The 16,125-nt window shown below is 40.2% G+C and overlaps 1 protein-coding gene and 1 long non-coding RNA gene across 2 annotated transcripts in view; both read left to right on the top strand.

The window, feature by feature from the left end:
- LOC142599235 (uncharacterized) overlaps positions 1-16,125 on the top strand; it is a 911,312-nt gene that overhangs the window by 845,560 nt on the left and 49,627 nt on the right. The gene's annotated exons all lie outside the window — the stretch shown is intronic.
- Positions 1-16,125, top strand: part of LOC142599159 (potassium/sodium hyperpolarization-activated cyclic nucleotide-gated channel 1-like) — a 308,414-nt gene that overhangs the window by 286,149 nt on the left and 6,140 nt on the right. The window contains exon 6 of the mRNA XM_075738902.1: positions 2,392-2,632. Within this exon, the coding sequence (XP_075595017.1) occupies positions 2,392-2,632 (241 nt within the window). The remainder of the gene's footprint in view (positions 1-2,391; positions 2,633-16,125) is intronic.

The following is a 16,125-nucleotide window of genomic DNA, read 5'->3' as shown; positions in this document are numbered from 1 at the left end:
GTACCTCTGACTTAGTTCTTGTGTAACAGAGATCAACACTTGAACTAGATCAACATTTGTTCTGTGTAGGTCTGAATCACTGATGCCCTTTAACCACTTTAGCTATATAATACACACCTAATCCTTTCCTAAAGCTTCACTTGGTATTTTCTTGGTGTAGAGGTGACACAAAATCATTATTATTTCTTCTAATTAAGATATCGTATTAGGCAGCATAATCTGGTTCCAGTCTGGCTCCAAAGAAATAACTCAAAGAAAATATGAATGAAAGATTTTTCTTTGCATGAAATGTCAATTTTTAATTTGTCAGTTTGTTCTTTTGTTACCTTTATTTTAAAATACTGAAATATTTCTTCTAGCACTTTCTGAGTTACATAAAACAACAGGAAACATATTCATAATCTTTACTGTTTCTTTCTCCCCAAGATGATATTTAAAGTAATACACAAGAATCTGAAATTGCAGCACTGCCTGTGATTAAGACTCAGGGAAATGTATTTTATTGCTCTGAATGATCTCATATTTAAATAAAAGAACACTTTAAAGAAAAACAAAGCACATTTCTTTCTCTCACTAATTTTCCACCTTCTAACGTCTTAAATAAGGAAAGTTTGTACTTCAGCATAAACTTTCACAGCAAACTAGTCAACAAAATGAATGCATTACTAGGATATAACGTTTGAAATTGCCACATATTTGGTTTACATGGCAAGGTTTTGGTAGCGGGGGGGGGCTACAGGAGTGGCTTCTGTGAGAAGACACCAGAAGCTTCCCCCATGTCCAACAGAGCCAGTGCCAGCCAGCTCCAAGACAGACCCGTCGCTGGCCAAAGCTGAGCCAATCAGTGACAGTATTAGCACCTCTGTGATAACATATTTAAGAAGGGGAAAAAATTTCTGCGGAACAGCACCGGAAGAGAGGAATGAGAATATGTGAGAGAAATAACTCTACAGGCACCAAGGTCAGTGAAGAAGGAGGGATATGAGGTGCTCCAGGTGCCAGAGCAGAGATTCCCCTACAGCCCATAGAGAAGACCATAGTGAAGCAAGCTGTTGCCCTGCAGCCCATGGAGGTCCATGGTGGAGCAGATATCCACCCTGCAGCCCATGGAGGACCCCACCATGGAGCAGGTGGATGTGCCTGAAGGAGGCTGTGACCTCATGGAGAGCCCATGCTGGAGCAATCTGTTTCTGAAGGACTGCATCCCGTGGGAAGGACCCATGCTGGAGAAGTTCGTAGAGGACTGTCTCCCATGAGTGGGACCCCACACTGGAGCAGGGGAAGAGTGTGAGGGGGAAGAAGTGGCAGAGACAATGTGTGATGAACTGACCGCAACCCCCATTCCCCATCCCCATGCGCCACTGGGGGAAGTAGAGAAATAGGGAGTGAAGTTGAGCCTGGGAAGAAGGCGGGGCAGGGAGGAGGAAAATGTTCTTATTTCTCATTACTCTACTCTGTTTTGATTGGTAATAAATTAAATTAATTTCCCCAAGTTGATTCTGTTTTGCCCCTGACGGTAATTGGTGAATGATCTCTCCCTGTCCTTATCTCAACACACAAGCCTTTCGTTATATTTTCTCTCCCCTGTCCAGTTGAGGAGAGGGAGTGATAGAGTGACTTTGGTGGGCACCTGGCCTCCAGCCAGGGTCCACCCACCACAGATATTTATAGCTTTTTGCTACTAATACTTTCATGTAGATGTGCTCATAGTTGGCTCTGTAAATATAAATATTCTTGGTGGGAGACATCCGTAAGGCCTGTAGCAGTCTTAGGAAAATAGTAATGCTTTCTGCATATAAGGGTCTACTGGATATGCATTTCTTTGAAGGGCAGGAATGTATACCTCAATGTCTAGAAGATGAATTAAATTCTGGGAAGGAAATTTTCCTATTGATTTCAGCTAGCTCTGCAGCTAACTATAATGTGCATTTATATTACCACTGCAGCTGTTCCAATCAGAAAGATATTACTGGTGCAATATTTGGAAACACAGGGCTAAACTTTCTGCTTGCATAACTTTTATCACTTAATACAGTTATTTCAGCAGCTAATCTTGCTGTCATCCAGTGTAATTCCTATTTAATTTTTATCTTTCTGTCATCTTTTTTCCCTTAAAAGCAAAGGGAAATAAATAATATGAAAATCACCTGAAAAAGACAATCTTTGACCTCAGTAATTCAAATCAGTATTGCACTCTTGTTTCAATCTCTTCAGTAGAAACAGATGAAAATGTAATAAGATTAAAAGAATAGGCACAGAAAAAAACATAGAAAAGTCCAATAAGATCATAAAGAGCTTATTTGTGAAAAAAGCAGAAAGTCTTTTCTCAATGTCCATCATAATGTATATATTTGCTGATCATTATTATCGTTATGTTTCCTTCCCATTTAGGAGATTGTCAACTTCAATTGTCGGAAGCTGGTTGCTACAATGCCTCTTTTTGCTAATGCAGACCCAAATTTTGTGACTGCCATGCTAAGCAAACTGCGATTTGAGGTGTTCCAACCTGGTGATTATATTATCCGAGAAGGGGCTGTGGGTAAAAAGATGTATTTCATTCAGCATGGTGTTGCTGGTGTCATCACCAAATCCAACAAGGAGCTGAAGCTGACAGATGGCTCTTACTTTGGGGGTGAGTAGGAAAAAAATAATTATAACATTGGAGTGAACGAATTAGAATAAAACATGTTCAGATATCAGACATATAGAGACATCACAATAAGTCTACTGAATGTCTTTTGCCTAGACAATTCCAACTGCAGTGAAGACTGCACAAAATGTTTCTGAATAAGACATTCAGATTCTGCTTACTATTGCAAGGATAGCTACCGAAGATACAGAATGACCCTCCTTAATTTACAAGTTATTTTGAATTGAGCACTGTTATTTAACAGACAGTATTTCAATAAAAATATAATAATTTGCATAGTAATTTTATAGCTATTTAAAGGTAAAATAAGCAGGATTCATCTTCTTTAAAAAGGGATACAAATTTTGAGTCATAAATGTAAAGTACTTCTAAAAGGTAAAAATCACTGTAAGATTTACAAAATTAGACAGTGGATAAAAGATGATTGTTTATATGGGATATTTTGGTATTCTTCATGAATATTTCAGGCTGTTATTAGTGTTTTTTTACTGAATTTTAGCACACAGCAATGTTTATTCTTCCAGTATATACTATGAGAAACTGGACTCCCTATTTGACTAGATAGCTCTCTAACAGATGTCTATTAATAAAAAATAGATATGAATTTTAATCCAAATTAAATTCATCTGGTAATCCTAGTGAAAAATAGGTTTTTATTTTGATGAAGACATCTGAATTTTTATATTTGTATTAAAACAATCTTCTTTTTTAATAATTGACCAGTATGAAAATGTTGTTCCTTGTGACTGTAAATTGTCTGTGTGCAATAGAATAAGTGTCTGCTTCTGTGAGTAGTAGCAAGGCTGGTTTCCAGAAGCTGATTGAACATTTGCATGTACTACTACTGCCCATGATGGTTACAGTTAGTTGGTTATTGTATTAATTTTCTGTTGAATCCCATTATTCCAGAACTGAGTCAAAAGCCTTTCAGAAAATGTTCAATTGAAAGCCTAATCAGTGACATTTAGCTGGTATACAGAAGTGGGAAGCTTAGAAAACTGAATTTGGCTCAGTATTTGAACTTGACTATAGAGTTACTTAACTAATCCCATTTTGGAATAATACGCTAAAGCAACTCCTACTGATCTGGCCAGCAGACCAGTAGCCTCTGCAAGGTGATTTATACCCGTATTTGCAGAAGCACTTCAGTAAAGAAGTCTTGTGCTTATCCCATGGACTTAAACTGTAGATGCTGAAGACAGGAGATTAAGGAGAAAGAAAAGGTAAATGCTGAGGATGAAGAAACAGAGCAACCTTGGTCCTGGTCTTCTCTATGTTTAGCAGTGCCCTAGTTTATGAAAATGAGTTTGCAAGAGCCTGTGTGCTGAATTTGGCCATAATATTCCTCTGAACCAGCAGAGGATCAGAGGAGATGATTGCATGTGAAAGTATTTTACATAACTGTCAACCTGTTGTTGCAGTACAAAACTACCTAGCTCATCTTGTTCATCTGCTACCCTTCTTAGCAGGAATGCAGAAAAAAAAAAAAAAAGCTATTTGCAATATCCAGACATCACAAGAACTTATTACACTGCATACCAAGGCAATTTTGTTCATCCAAACTGCAGCTGAGATGAGACAAGGGGTACAAAAATGGGGGCAAATGCATCCAAACCCTAACAGCTGCTGGGGCAAATGGGAGATAATAGCTGCTACTTGATGTAATGAGGAGAGGAGAGGAGAGGAGAGGAGAGGAGAGGAGAGGAGAGGAGAGGAGAGGAGAGGAGAGGACACAGGGAGAAAGAACCTGAGAAAGGAAGTGCCCTGAGATCCAAAGTGTTGTGATTCAGATCTGTTTTAACAGAATACCATATAGCATTGTGAATTCCCAGAACCGGGTTTCAGACCCTGGAGAAGAAATACCTATTAGACTGCAGCTGAAAAGAGAGAAAACAAGCTGCACATCAGATAATAGCGAATTGAAAAGGTTTGGATTGTCAAAGCAGAAAAAAAATAATTTTAATATTATCTTCTCTCTGGAGAAGATGTTCTTTCCCTGAAATGTATATCAGAATCTGAGTAAAGCTTCCTGACCAAAGCAGACACAAGAAATGCTGCACAGTGGAATAATAACAAGCTGGAAGAATAAGCCTGTGTTCAAATCCTAAGACAAATAACCCCTTTTTTTTGCCTAATGGAGACATGCAAAATCTGAGGCTGAGATACTATTTAAGATGCTTCGGCTTATAACTTCAACTTCAACTGTATAGTTCCCAGTTGTGACGCAATAAATCAATATCAACACTTGTGCTCTCACAAGCAAAGGAAGGACACATAGGTGGGAGGGGTGTGCCATACCTAAACTGATCTTTTTTCAATTTTTAAATGTCTTATGAATTGGAAGTTCACAGTCCCAGCTCAGAGATACTAACTGTTGGATGTCAGGTATGTCCCAGAGTTTGGGTTTCCCAGGGGACCTGGCCCTGGGGAGATTCAGGAGTCGTCCCTGGAGATGTAGGCTTGTCTTGAGAACTCATGGAGGGTTTCACTGACATCCCAACTTGGATTGGGAAAAAGTTTATCAAACGTACAATATTTAAAATGTTTGTGTATTGACAACATTGTATTAATAGAAAACTTCTGACACTCTGGAGTTGTTGGAGAACTGGAGGCTAGTGCGAAAGCCATGATTTAACAAAAGCCAAATCAGTGTCACCAGTATTTGGGAGAGGCTTGAATGGAAACTGTTGAGAGAGTGAGAGCCTGGAAAACCAAAAGTTGCAGTAATAAAGAGAGGAAATAGCTTGAGGTTTGAAGACCGAGATGCTGCTGAACGTTTAAATTGTCTTGCCTGATCTTTGTTTTTAATTAAAAATCAGACTTCCCTATGGATCTGGGTGTTATAAGTTGCACATAAAACTAGATAAACCTTACAATTGCTTAGAAATTCTCAAAAAAAAATGTACCTGGATAACCATCAATGGAATTGATTAATCAGGCTACATTTCACCTCTGCTTTACATTGATTTTTGAGGGAGGTGCAGAATGGTGACTCTAGAAAGGCCTCCATAGATCTGGGCTTGATTACTGTCTGCCTCTTTCCTCATCTGTGCTCACTGGTTTCTCCTTTCTGGAGGGAAGGAGTAAGTACAAGACAGTAACCACAGAGATACTGTGGTTTGTTCATTGGTATTCCTCTGGGAAGAGCATCCTATCCCTTAACCTTCATGTGTGTTCATAAATCTAATTTTCTTGAGCTTTGCGTGCAGGAGCATTACTTAGCCAGCAGCATGTAGGATGCTAATTATGATCCCAACAAGTTTTTTTGTCCTTCAATATCCTAATTGAAGGATATTATCATCCTACATATCTAATCCAAGTACTAGTATGAATCTGAAAGTATATATCACAGTAGATAATATTTTAGAGGCTCTACCAAGTTGTTTTAATGAATTTCACATGAAAATAATGAGACCTGTTCTGAGGAAGTCTCAAAATATCCAAATTAGTAGCATGTTATCACACTACTTTTCTCAGTGCTGCTATCAAGTAGTGTATTATGCCTTATTCAAGGAAATGGAATGATAAGAACACAAGTTGTTTCAAGAAATGGGCTTCTTACAGGTAGGTGGCATAAAAGACAAATTTACGTAAAAGAAAGGTACATACTTTTAGGCTTCTTGACAAACCCTAAATAAATATGAAAAGTTGCTCACTCGTTAGCAGACTTTGCTTTTAAAACATAAGTATTCATAGAATCATAGAATGGTTTGGGTTGGAAGGGACCTTAAAGATCATCTAGTTCCAACCCCCCTGCTGCGAGCAGGGACACTCTCCACTAGACCATGTTGCCCAAAGCCTCATTCAACCTGGCCTTAAACACTTCCAGGGATGGGGCCTCCGCAACCTCTCTGGGCAACCTGTTCCAGTACCTCACCACCCTCACAGTAAAGAATTTCTTTCTAACATCTAATCTAAATCGACCCTCCTTCAGCTTGAACCCATTACCCCTTGTCCTGTCACTACACTCCCTGATAAACAGTCCCTCACCATCTTGCCTGTAGGCCCCCTTCAGGTACTGGAAGGCTGCAATTAGATCTCCCCTGAGCCGCCTTTTCTCCAGGCTGAACAATCCCAACTCTTTCAGCCTGTCCTCATAGGAGAGGTGCTCCAGCCCTCTGATCAGCTTTGTGGCCCTCCTCTGGACTTGCTCCAACAGCTCCATGTCTCTCTTTTACTGGGCGCCCCAAGAGCTGGATGCAGTACTCCAGGTGGGGTCTCACAAGAGCAGAGTAGAGGGGCAGGATCACCTCCCTCGACCTGCTGGTCACACCTCTTTTGATGCAGCCCAGGACACAGTTGGCTTTCTGGGCTGTAAGCGTGCATTGCCAGCTCATGTTGAGCTTCTCATCAATCAATATCCCCAAGTCCTTCTCCTCGGGGCTGCTTTCAATCCATTCCTCGCCCAGCCTCTAGTTGTGCTTGGGATTGCGCTGACCCACGTGCAGGACCTTGCACTTGGCCTTGTTTTTCCTCTATAAATGCTATCAAAGTTTGAGTCAATGAAAGTTAGGCAATTCTTTTCAGAAGCATAATTTTTTTCCCCCCAGCAAATTTGTGCTATCTCTAATGAAATAAATGTACCTCTCTGTCAATTAGAAATGCTATTAAAAAAAAATAAGAATATGACATCTCTAATTAGACCACTTTTACTCTACCAAACATTTGACATTTATACACAAAGGTTAAGCAAATGAGGGCTTTGGAGGGAGACCTTTAGGCTAAAAGAGCAATGGAAAGAAATATAGCAAAAGACCTAATCAGCTTTCACCTGTATTTTAGATCAGAAAAATGGTTATGAAATGCCCATCATGGATACCTGTCTCCAGCTGCTCCCAACTCATCTGTTTTGAAAGTTCCTTCTTGTTTCAGAGAGGCTTTGGAGATAAAACCTCTTTTTTCCAAATGTGGTGATTGTGTCCAAAGGATAACATTCTGTTTGTGGGGGGTGCTGATATCTCTTATCATCTACTACTTTGTCCTACTGACCATTTCCTAACTCAAGAAGACTAAAACCCCTATTATTACTTATTGGCTATTACACTGTATCATTATGTTATCCTCAAACATAGAAGCAAATGTTCTCTTCAGTCCCCGTTTCATTCTCTTCCTGTCTTCAGATATATGACATATCTTCATGATGGAGAAATCTCAGCCAGTAAAGGTGCTGGCAAGGAGGGACAGGTTTTTGCAAACAAGAATCGTGTTCCTAACTTGCAATGACACAAGTCAGTAAGCATGAGTCTCTAGCTTACTGAATGACATAAACATTTGCATTTTTAATTGCTATATTAATAGGGATGTAATTCACCTTTTTCTAATATTTTTCTGTTTAAAAAGTTGATAATTTCAACTTTGCTGGTTAGGGCATTTTTTCTATTTATTTGCCCTGTGAAATGAAATATTTTTTTTTAAAAACAAACAATGAATATGCTCATGTGTTGATGAGCCCAGATATCTGAAAGCAACTTTACAGACAATTGTTGTTGGCAGGTTTTAAATGAAGAGCTCATGCAGGCACTGTCTGCTATTGCTCACTCTGACAAACTCAAACTGTCTTGTCTGCAATTCTATATTTAGTGTAAATAAGGTGGGAAAAGATGTAGATTTTGCATACCTTTCTTTTGGACAGTCCAGATTACAAACCTGGCTGTAAAAGGCAATAGTTGTCTCCATTTTCTTCCTACTTAAATTCATTCCTTTGCTGCAATAATGTTCTTGTTGAGCAGTGACTATATTTTAAAGTTTTGTAAATATAGGACTGAATTCAGAGCTCAGTGTTACCTGAGCCTTTTCATTTCCATCCACTCCATAGATATGGATTTGCTTTTTTTTCCCTCCACAATCTTGACTATTGTGAATGTAAATACTGGTTTGCCAAACAAAATCCACATAGCTATCTGGCATAGCATTTAATTATTATTGTGGAGAAAATAAATTACTGAAACCCATTTAGTTTGTGCAAGTTACATTCTTACTAATCATAAGATTTGGTTTTAGTCATTTTAGTGTCTATAACAAAAAGCAGCATATCCCTGGGTTTTCCATTTTGTGCACTAATGATAATATATTGAAAGATAAAAAGAATACGTTAAAAAGTTAGAAAAAAATAGATGGATGTATTTGATGATTTCCAGAGTTTAATAAAGAAAAAAGTCAGACATACACATTTTTATCATATGAAACAGCCTCTCTCTGTTTTCTGTATTAGAGATGGTTAAGTCAACATAGAACTGGAAAATCACTCAGTTTCTGAAGGATTCTTCATTTCTTAAGAAGCTTATTGAATTTTTTTATTTGCTTGAAGGTTTTATAGTTCTTTGCTAAAGAAAAATTATTACTCACATTACCTGTTGTAAAGTTGGGAGCAGAGTGCCCCAGGTTGAAGGTTACTGTCCCTTCCTGTGACTGGCACACCAAGAAGGTGCCTGTTAGCTAGTTTCTGGTCAGTGGACAACTTCAGTAGCAAGTTAGCTGCTGAGGAACTAAAGCGTCAGCTATCCTCAGCTGGAATTTTGAATCTGACAAATGATAGGAAACCTGTTATAGCTTTGGAAGGGGACAGAGCACTTAAACTGCTGTAGTTCACAAATGCATAGAAATTGCTAGTTATTTTTACTTGATTTTAATATGGAGAGCACTACATGGCTAAAATACTAGTTAACTAACTTATTACTACAAAAAATTAATTCCTGCACCTAGTAAAGTGAACTTTTGCTTTCATTCCAGTCTTTGTGTTCTTGCAAAACAAAGCTGTGCATACAATGATAATTAATTGTATTAATTTTCTACATATTTCTATATAACATCCTGAACTAAGAAATATATTCCATGGAGACAGGACCAGTTTGATATCTTTTAATAAACCAGCTAACTATTTGACTCATAACTACTTCCTTTATCAGCACAGTTTATCTGTTTGTGGACACATTTTGTCATCAAGGCAACTTTATATTTTTATTTTGATTTTTGAAGTTTCTCAATCTCTAGCCAAATGTTAATGTGACATAGAAAGTTGAGTAATTACATCTGGAGTATAATTTATATGGAAAATGAACTGACAGTTAATGGATAGGTGCCACACTGTCAGCTAAGCTGTACTGCTTCCCAGAGGAAAAAAAGGTTTTTCATAGATCTACATAAATTTGAAACAGGAAATCCTTGCTAGGGTAGCCAGTCAGTGTACCAATCCAGCAAAGACTAAGAAAGCAATGCATCACAAATGGTGCTAGAGGTGAACTGCTCCCACATCCACAGTTATTTTCTTGAAGAAAAAAAATATTTAGGAATCACATAGCAACAGGATACATAGTACCTACAGTGGCATATTGATATAGTCCAGTGATCTCGGTACCAAAACTGTGGCCCTTAGAAAAGGCCTACTAATCCTAATTCTTTAAGTGTCATCCTATGGGTTGTGTCATTCACCTTCACTCATTCAGGTTTTCCTGAAATCAATCTTCCTTAGTGCTGTCTTTCAGGTATGTAGGATTTCCTATCCAGAGTGTTTTGTCACATTAATGCAATAATAAAATAATAAAATATGTCCTCTGTTTTACAAGATACAGATATGGGCAAACTTCTTTAGAAACTCATGGTGTTCCAAAAACTGAATCTGATGTTCCTACTGAAATACTGCCATGTATGTGTGCAACTGTTATATTGTTGATTGGTTTTGATTATTATAATGATAACCTTCAGAACAGGCTTAGCTTCAAACTTCTATTACTGTGAGGTTTAGTTCAATGTCTTGACAGCAAAAAGTACATAGTATTTGAGCCCTTTTCAATGTTCTTTTGAGAGCTGCATTGTTCTGTGGGAAAGATCTTATGCTAGCAGAACACAAATGATTTTCACAGATAAATTAATTGCATTTGTACTAAATATGGACTATAAGAACAAATTAATATTTTTAGCATTGTTTAGTGCTTTCAAATAGTCATTTCTCATTAGTGCAGTGATTGACATTTCTTTTCAGAATGTTCTAGGGAACAGTTGTCCAAAGGGATTAAATAATTAAAGTAAAACTCGCATTAAGAGTTGAATTATAGGTTCACTGTAGCCTAATACATAATTATTAATTGGAACTGAAGACATTCTTACATTTGGAAAGGAAAGATAAAGCATTTGACACTTTGAAAGTGTCGGCATGAAGGCAGTGCACCATGCCAAACACAGATGGGAATATTAGTGAGTAATACGCTGCCACCGCAGCACCGTGTACCTGATGCCACTAAGACTCATTTTAAATATATCATGGATATTTTCATTACTTTGTTCTCTTCATTAAATCATTAATTTTTTTTTTTGTTAATAATTACTTTGATTTATTTAAAAGTACACGAGTGTTTGATGGGAACTCATTTTGGCATTCTCTGTTCTTGCTCTTCGGTCCAAGTAAATGCGATTTCATATATTATGTCTTATTATGCTTGAGAGTTTGTTCCAAACAAATAGGTAACAGATGAAATGATCCTAAATGCAGAACACATACAATTAATGAGCACATTAATCTTGTGGCCAGAGTACAAATGATACTATTGATATGTATAACAAAGCAATATAGATGATGTATCAGTAACTATAATACAACTCTATTCAGTCAAAAAACATTGCTGGAAATGCATTTTATGGGTGTTCATCATGTGGTACTTTTCCTGTCAGAAGGATGTAGTTCATCTTTTGAATGAGACCATTCAACTGGTGCTGAGAACATGCAGCTTTCCCTGCTTCCTGAGCAGTCAGGCTTCACGATGGCACTCCCTGATCAGTTTCTAGGCTCTGGGACAATTCTCATATCTTTTCTGACCCATCCTTTATTGTCATATCTAACTAGAAGACTATTATGGTTATTAAGAGCCTTCCAAAAAGATGCTCTACAGTCATAAGCTGTGGGCTGACAGGGTTTGCAGAATATGATGTATAGTTTACACAGTGATTCTTTCCATTCTCCTTACTTGACAAGAATAATGGAAGAGGAAAGAAGGGGGAAAAGTAATGATATTTATTGCAGTAACATCCATGAATTCCATGGTCCCATTGTCCTGCAATGAAATCTAGCATTATTTCTTATGGTTTCTTCCTATCCTTCTTATTGAAGTAATCTAAAATACAATGTTCTAGATTAATAATGATGAAAACAGTACTTTCTCCATTATTTTATACACTCTTCAGAATCCTTAGGATCCAGAGTCAACATTTGTTTTGGGCATGTGATGTTTATAGACTCAAATATATTCGAGTACAGCAGAAGACACCTCCTTATGTCTTTAGTATTGTTTACATCAATTTTAAATGAAGAAAATTGAAAATCGAGAGGTGATCATTAGTCACAGAGATTTTCCAGCTAGTTATCTATAAATTCAGCCATGTATTGTAAAACTTAGGAAATGGAGTAGTCATTTGTTCATTTAACTGCTCCCTTTGGGCAAAATGTCCTTCTCATTCTTGTAAACAAAATGTAGTGGGTTCAATCAAAGGAGGAGGGGTCAGGCTGAGCTAGGGGATGGAAGAGGAAAGGACTGATTTCTGTTTGACCTGGTTGGCTCTTTACAGTTTAGATTTCTTTGCCTATCATGCAAACTAGAATGCATGCTCAGTTCTTTTCTCCGCCTTTATCTTTTGAGTAGGTGGTACAATTAGGGTAGGTGATCCATGGGTCGGAGGTCGCAATTCCCCTTGTCGGAATTACCTTCCCCCTAGTTTTCCGGTACTTTTGGCAAATCCAAATGGTTCTTCAAGGCTTGTTGGTCAAACTAACAATTTATCAGTTATGCTTCTACTTCTTAACAATCATATCTTCATTAGTACATTGTTTGGATATACATTAACTAACACAGGGGTAGGACTATACAATGGCTGTCCTTTGCAGCAATAGTCTTGGTTACATTTGATTTTGCTGTAACAATCCCCCAGTACTTTGATTTATCCACTATTATTTAAGCATCTTAGCCTCTAAGCCTTCAGGGTTAGGTGACATGGGGAAAATCTTCAACAAGAAGTATGAGACTGAAAACCATTTTCCTGGTTTCGTCTGAGAGTTAATTTTCTTTCTAGTAGCTAGTATAGTGCTGTGTTTTGGATTTAGTATGAGAATAATGTTGATAACACACTGATGGTTTTAGTTGTTGCTAGGTAGTTGTAGTGTCTACACTAAGTCAAGGTCTTTTCAGCTTCTCACACCCTGCCAGGTGCACAAGAAGCTGGGAGAGCACAGCCAGGACATTTGACCCAGACTGGCCAAAGGGATATTCCCTACCATATAACGTCATGCTCCATATATAACTGGGGAAGCTAGCCGGGAGGCAAATTCACTGCTCAGAAACAGAATGGGCATTGGATTGGGTTTTTTTCCTTCTGCGTGTGGTGAGCAATTGCATTTGTGTATCACTTGTTTTTATAGATATATGTGTATACAAACATATATAATTATTAATAATTATATAATTATTATTCTCATCTTTTGTTATCCTATTAAATTGTCTTTATCTCAATCCATGAGGGTTTTTTCCATTCTCCTCCCCATCCCCTTGCAGGGAGGAGGGGGGTAGCGAGGGGCTATGTGCTGCTTAGTTACTGGCTGGGGTTAAACCATGACAACCATCAAGGTTCTTTACATTCGACATTAATAAAAAATGTACTGTTAAAGATATAAAAAAACTCAAGAAAAATCTATGCTAGCACATTATACATCTGAAGTAAAGCCTGCAGAATTCTTTATTATTTTTGTTAATGAAGAATATTTGTATTTCCACACTTCATGGAGAATGATAGTTTGTGATAAGCATACAAGCAGGGAAGGAGACAATTTCCTAGCTCACTGCTACTATTTAAATATGAACAAATATTTGTTCATATTATTGAAGGTTGTGGGCAGCCGTGGCTGCAGTGACCATGAGATGGTGGAGTTCAGGATCCTGCATGGAAGGAGCAGGGCAATAAGTAGGATTACAGCCCTGGACTTCAGGAGAGCTAACTTTGGCCTCTTCAAAGACCTGCTTGGGAGAATCTCATGGGTTAGGGGTCTAGAAGGTTGGGGGGGTCCAAGACAGCTGGTCAATATTCCTCCAGGCTGAAGCTCGGTGCGTCCCGAAGAGTAGGAAATGAAGCAAAGGAGGCAGGAGACCTGCGTGGATGATCAAGGAGCTGCTGGAGAAACTCAAACGGAAGAAGGAAGTTTACCGAATGTGGAAAAAGGGACTGGCCACTTGGGAGGAATGTAGGAATGTTGTCAGAGTATGCAGGGATGCAACGAGGAAGGCTAAGGCCCCCTTGGAATTAAATCTGGCAAGGGATGTCAAGGACAACAAGAAGGGCTTTTTCAAGTACATCAGCAGCAAAAGGAAGACTAGGGAAAATGTGGGCCCGTTGCTGAATGAGGTGAGTGTCCTGGTAACAGAGGATGCAGAGAAGGCAGAGTTAATGAATGCCGCCTTAGCTTCAGTTTTACTGCTAAGGCCGGCCCTCAGGAATCCCAGACCCTGGAGGAGAGAAAGTCTGGAGAAAGGAAGACTTTCCCTTGGTTGAAGAAGATCGGGTTAGAGATCATTTAGGCAATCTCAACATCCACAAATCCATGGGCCCTGATGGGATTCACCCACAAGTGCTCAGGGAGCTGGCAGATGTTATTGCTAGGCTGCTCTCCATCATCTTTGAAAGGTCATGGAGAACAGGAGAGGTGCCTGAGGACTGGAGGAAAGCCAATGTCACTCCAGTCTTCAAAAAGGACAAGAAGGAGGACCTGGGAAACTACAGGCCAGTCAGTCTCACCTCCATCCCTGGAAAGATGATGGAACAGCTCATTCTGGGGATCATCAATAAGCATGTGGAGGAAAAGAAGGTTATCAGGAGTGAATCAACATGGATTCATGTGGTGGGTTGACCCTGCCTGGAGGCCAGGTGCCCACCAGAGCTGCTCTATCACTCCCCCTCCTTAACTAGACAGGGGAGAAAAGGTATAAAGAAAGGCTTGTGGGTCGAGATAAGGACGGGGAGAGATCACTCACCAATTATCGTCACGGACTGAACTTAGAGAGAAAATTCATCTAATTTATTATCAAGCAAAACAGAGTAGAGGAATGAGAAATAAAATCGAATCTTAAAACACCTCCCCCCACCCCTCCCATCTTCCCGGGCTCAACTTCACTCCTGGTTTCTACCTACTCCCCCCTCAGCAGCACAGGGGGATGGGGAATGGGGGTTATGTTCAGTTGATCACACGTTGTTTCTGCCACTCCTTCATCCTCAGGGTGAGGACTCCTCTCATCATTCCCCTGCTCCAGCATGGAATCGCTCTCACGGGAGACAGTCTTTCATGAACTTCTCCAACGTGAGTCTCTCCCACGGGCTACAGTCCTTCACAAACTGCTCCAGCGTGGGTCTCTCCCACGGGGTGCAGACCTTCAGGAGCAGACTGCTCCAGCATGGGTCCCCCACGGGGTCACAAGTCCTGCCAGCAAACCTGCTCTGGCATGGGCTCCTCTCTCCACGGGTCCTGCCAGGAGCTTGCTCCAGCCTGGGCTTCCCACAGGCCACAGCCTCCTTCAGGTGTCTCCACCTGCTCCGGCGTGGGATCCTCCACGGGCTGCAGGTGGAATCTCTACACCCCCTCATCCTTCCTCCATGGGCTGCTGCAGGGGGACAGCCTGCCTCACCATGGTCTTCACCATGGGCTGCAGGGGAATCTCTGCTCCGGTGCCTGGAGCACCTCCTCCCCCTCCTTCTGCACTGACCTTGGTGTCTGCAGATGTTCTTACATCTTCTCACTCCTCTCTCTGGCTGCAAAAGCTCCCTCTAACTGTTTTTTTCCCTTCTTAAACATGTTATCACAGAGGCACTGATTGTCTTGGCCTTGGCCAGCGGTGGGTCCATCTTGGAGCCGGCTGGCATTGGCTCTATCAGACACAGGGGAAGCTTCTAGCAGCTTATCGCAGAAGCCATCCCTGTAGCCCCCCCCCCCGCCCCCCCCCCCCGCTACCAAAACCTTGCCACACTAACCCAATACAATTCACCAAGGGGAAATCATGCCTGACCAATCTGATAGCCTTCTATGATGGCATGACTGGCTGGGTGGATGAGGGGAGAGCAGTGGATGTTGACTACCTTGACTTCAGCAAGGCTTTTGACATTGTCTCCCATAACATCCTCATAGGCAAGCTTAGGAAGTGTGGGTTGGATGAGTGGACAGTGAGGTGGATTGAACAGTGGCTGAATGGCAGAGCTCAGAGGGTTGTGATAAGTGACGTGGAGTCTAGTTGGAGGCCTGTAGCTAGTGGTTTGCCCCAGGGGTCAGTACTGGGTCCAGTCTTATTCAACATATTCATCAATGACCTGGATGAAGGGACAGAGTGTACCCTCGGCAAGTTTGCTGATGATACAAAACTGGGAGGAGTGGCCGACACACCAGAAGGCTGCGCTGCCATTCAGCGAGACCTGGACAGGCTAGAGAGTTGAGCGGAGAGGAACCTAATGAAATT

The sequence above is a fragment of the Balearica regulorum genome, chromosome W (genome assembly GCF_011004875.1).
Source record: "Balearica regulorum gibbericeps isolate bBalReg1 chromosome W, bBalReg1.pri, whole genome shotgun sequence".
NCBI lineage: Eukaryota > Metazoa > Chordata > Aves > Gruiformes > Gruidae > Balearica > Balearica regulorum.
Note: the sequence above shows the minus strand (reverse complement) of the source record. Positions and strands in the feature narration are given on the sequence as shown.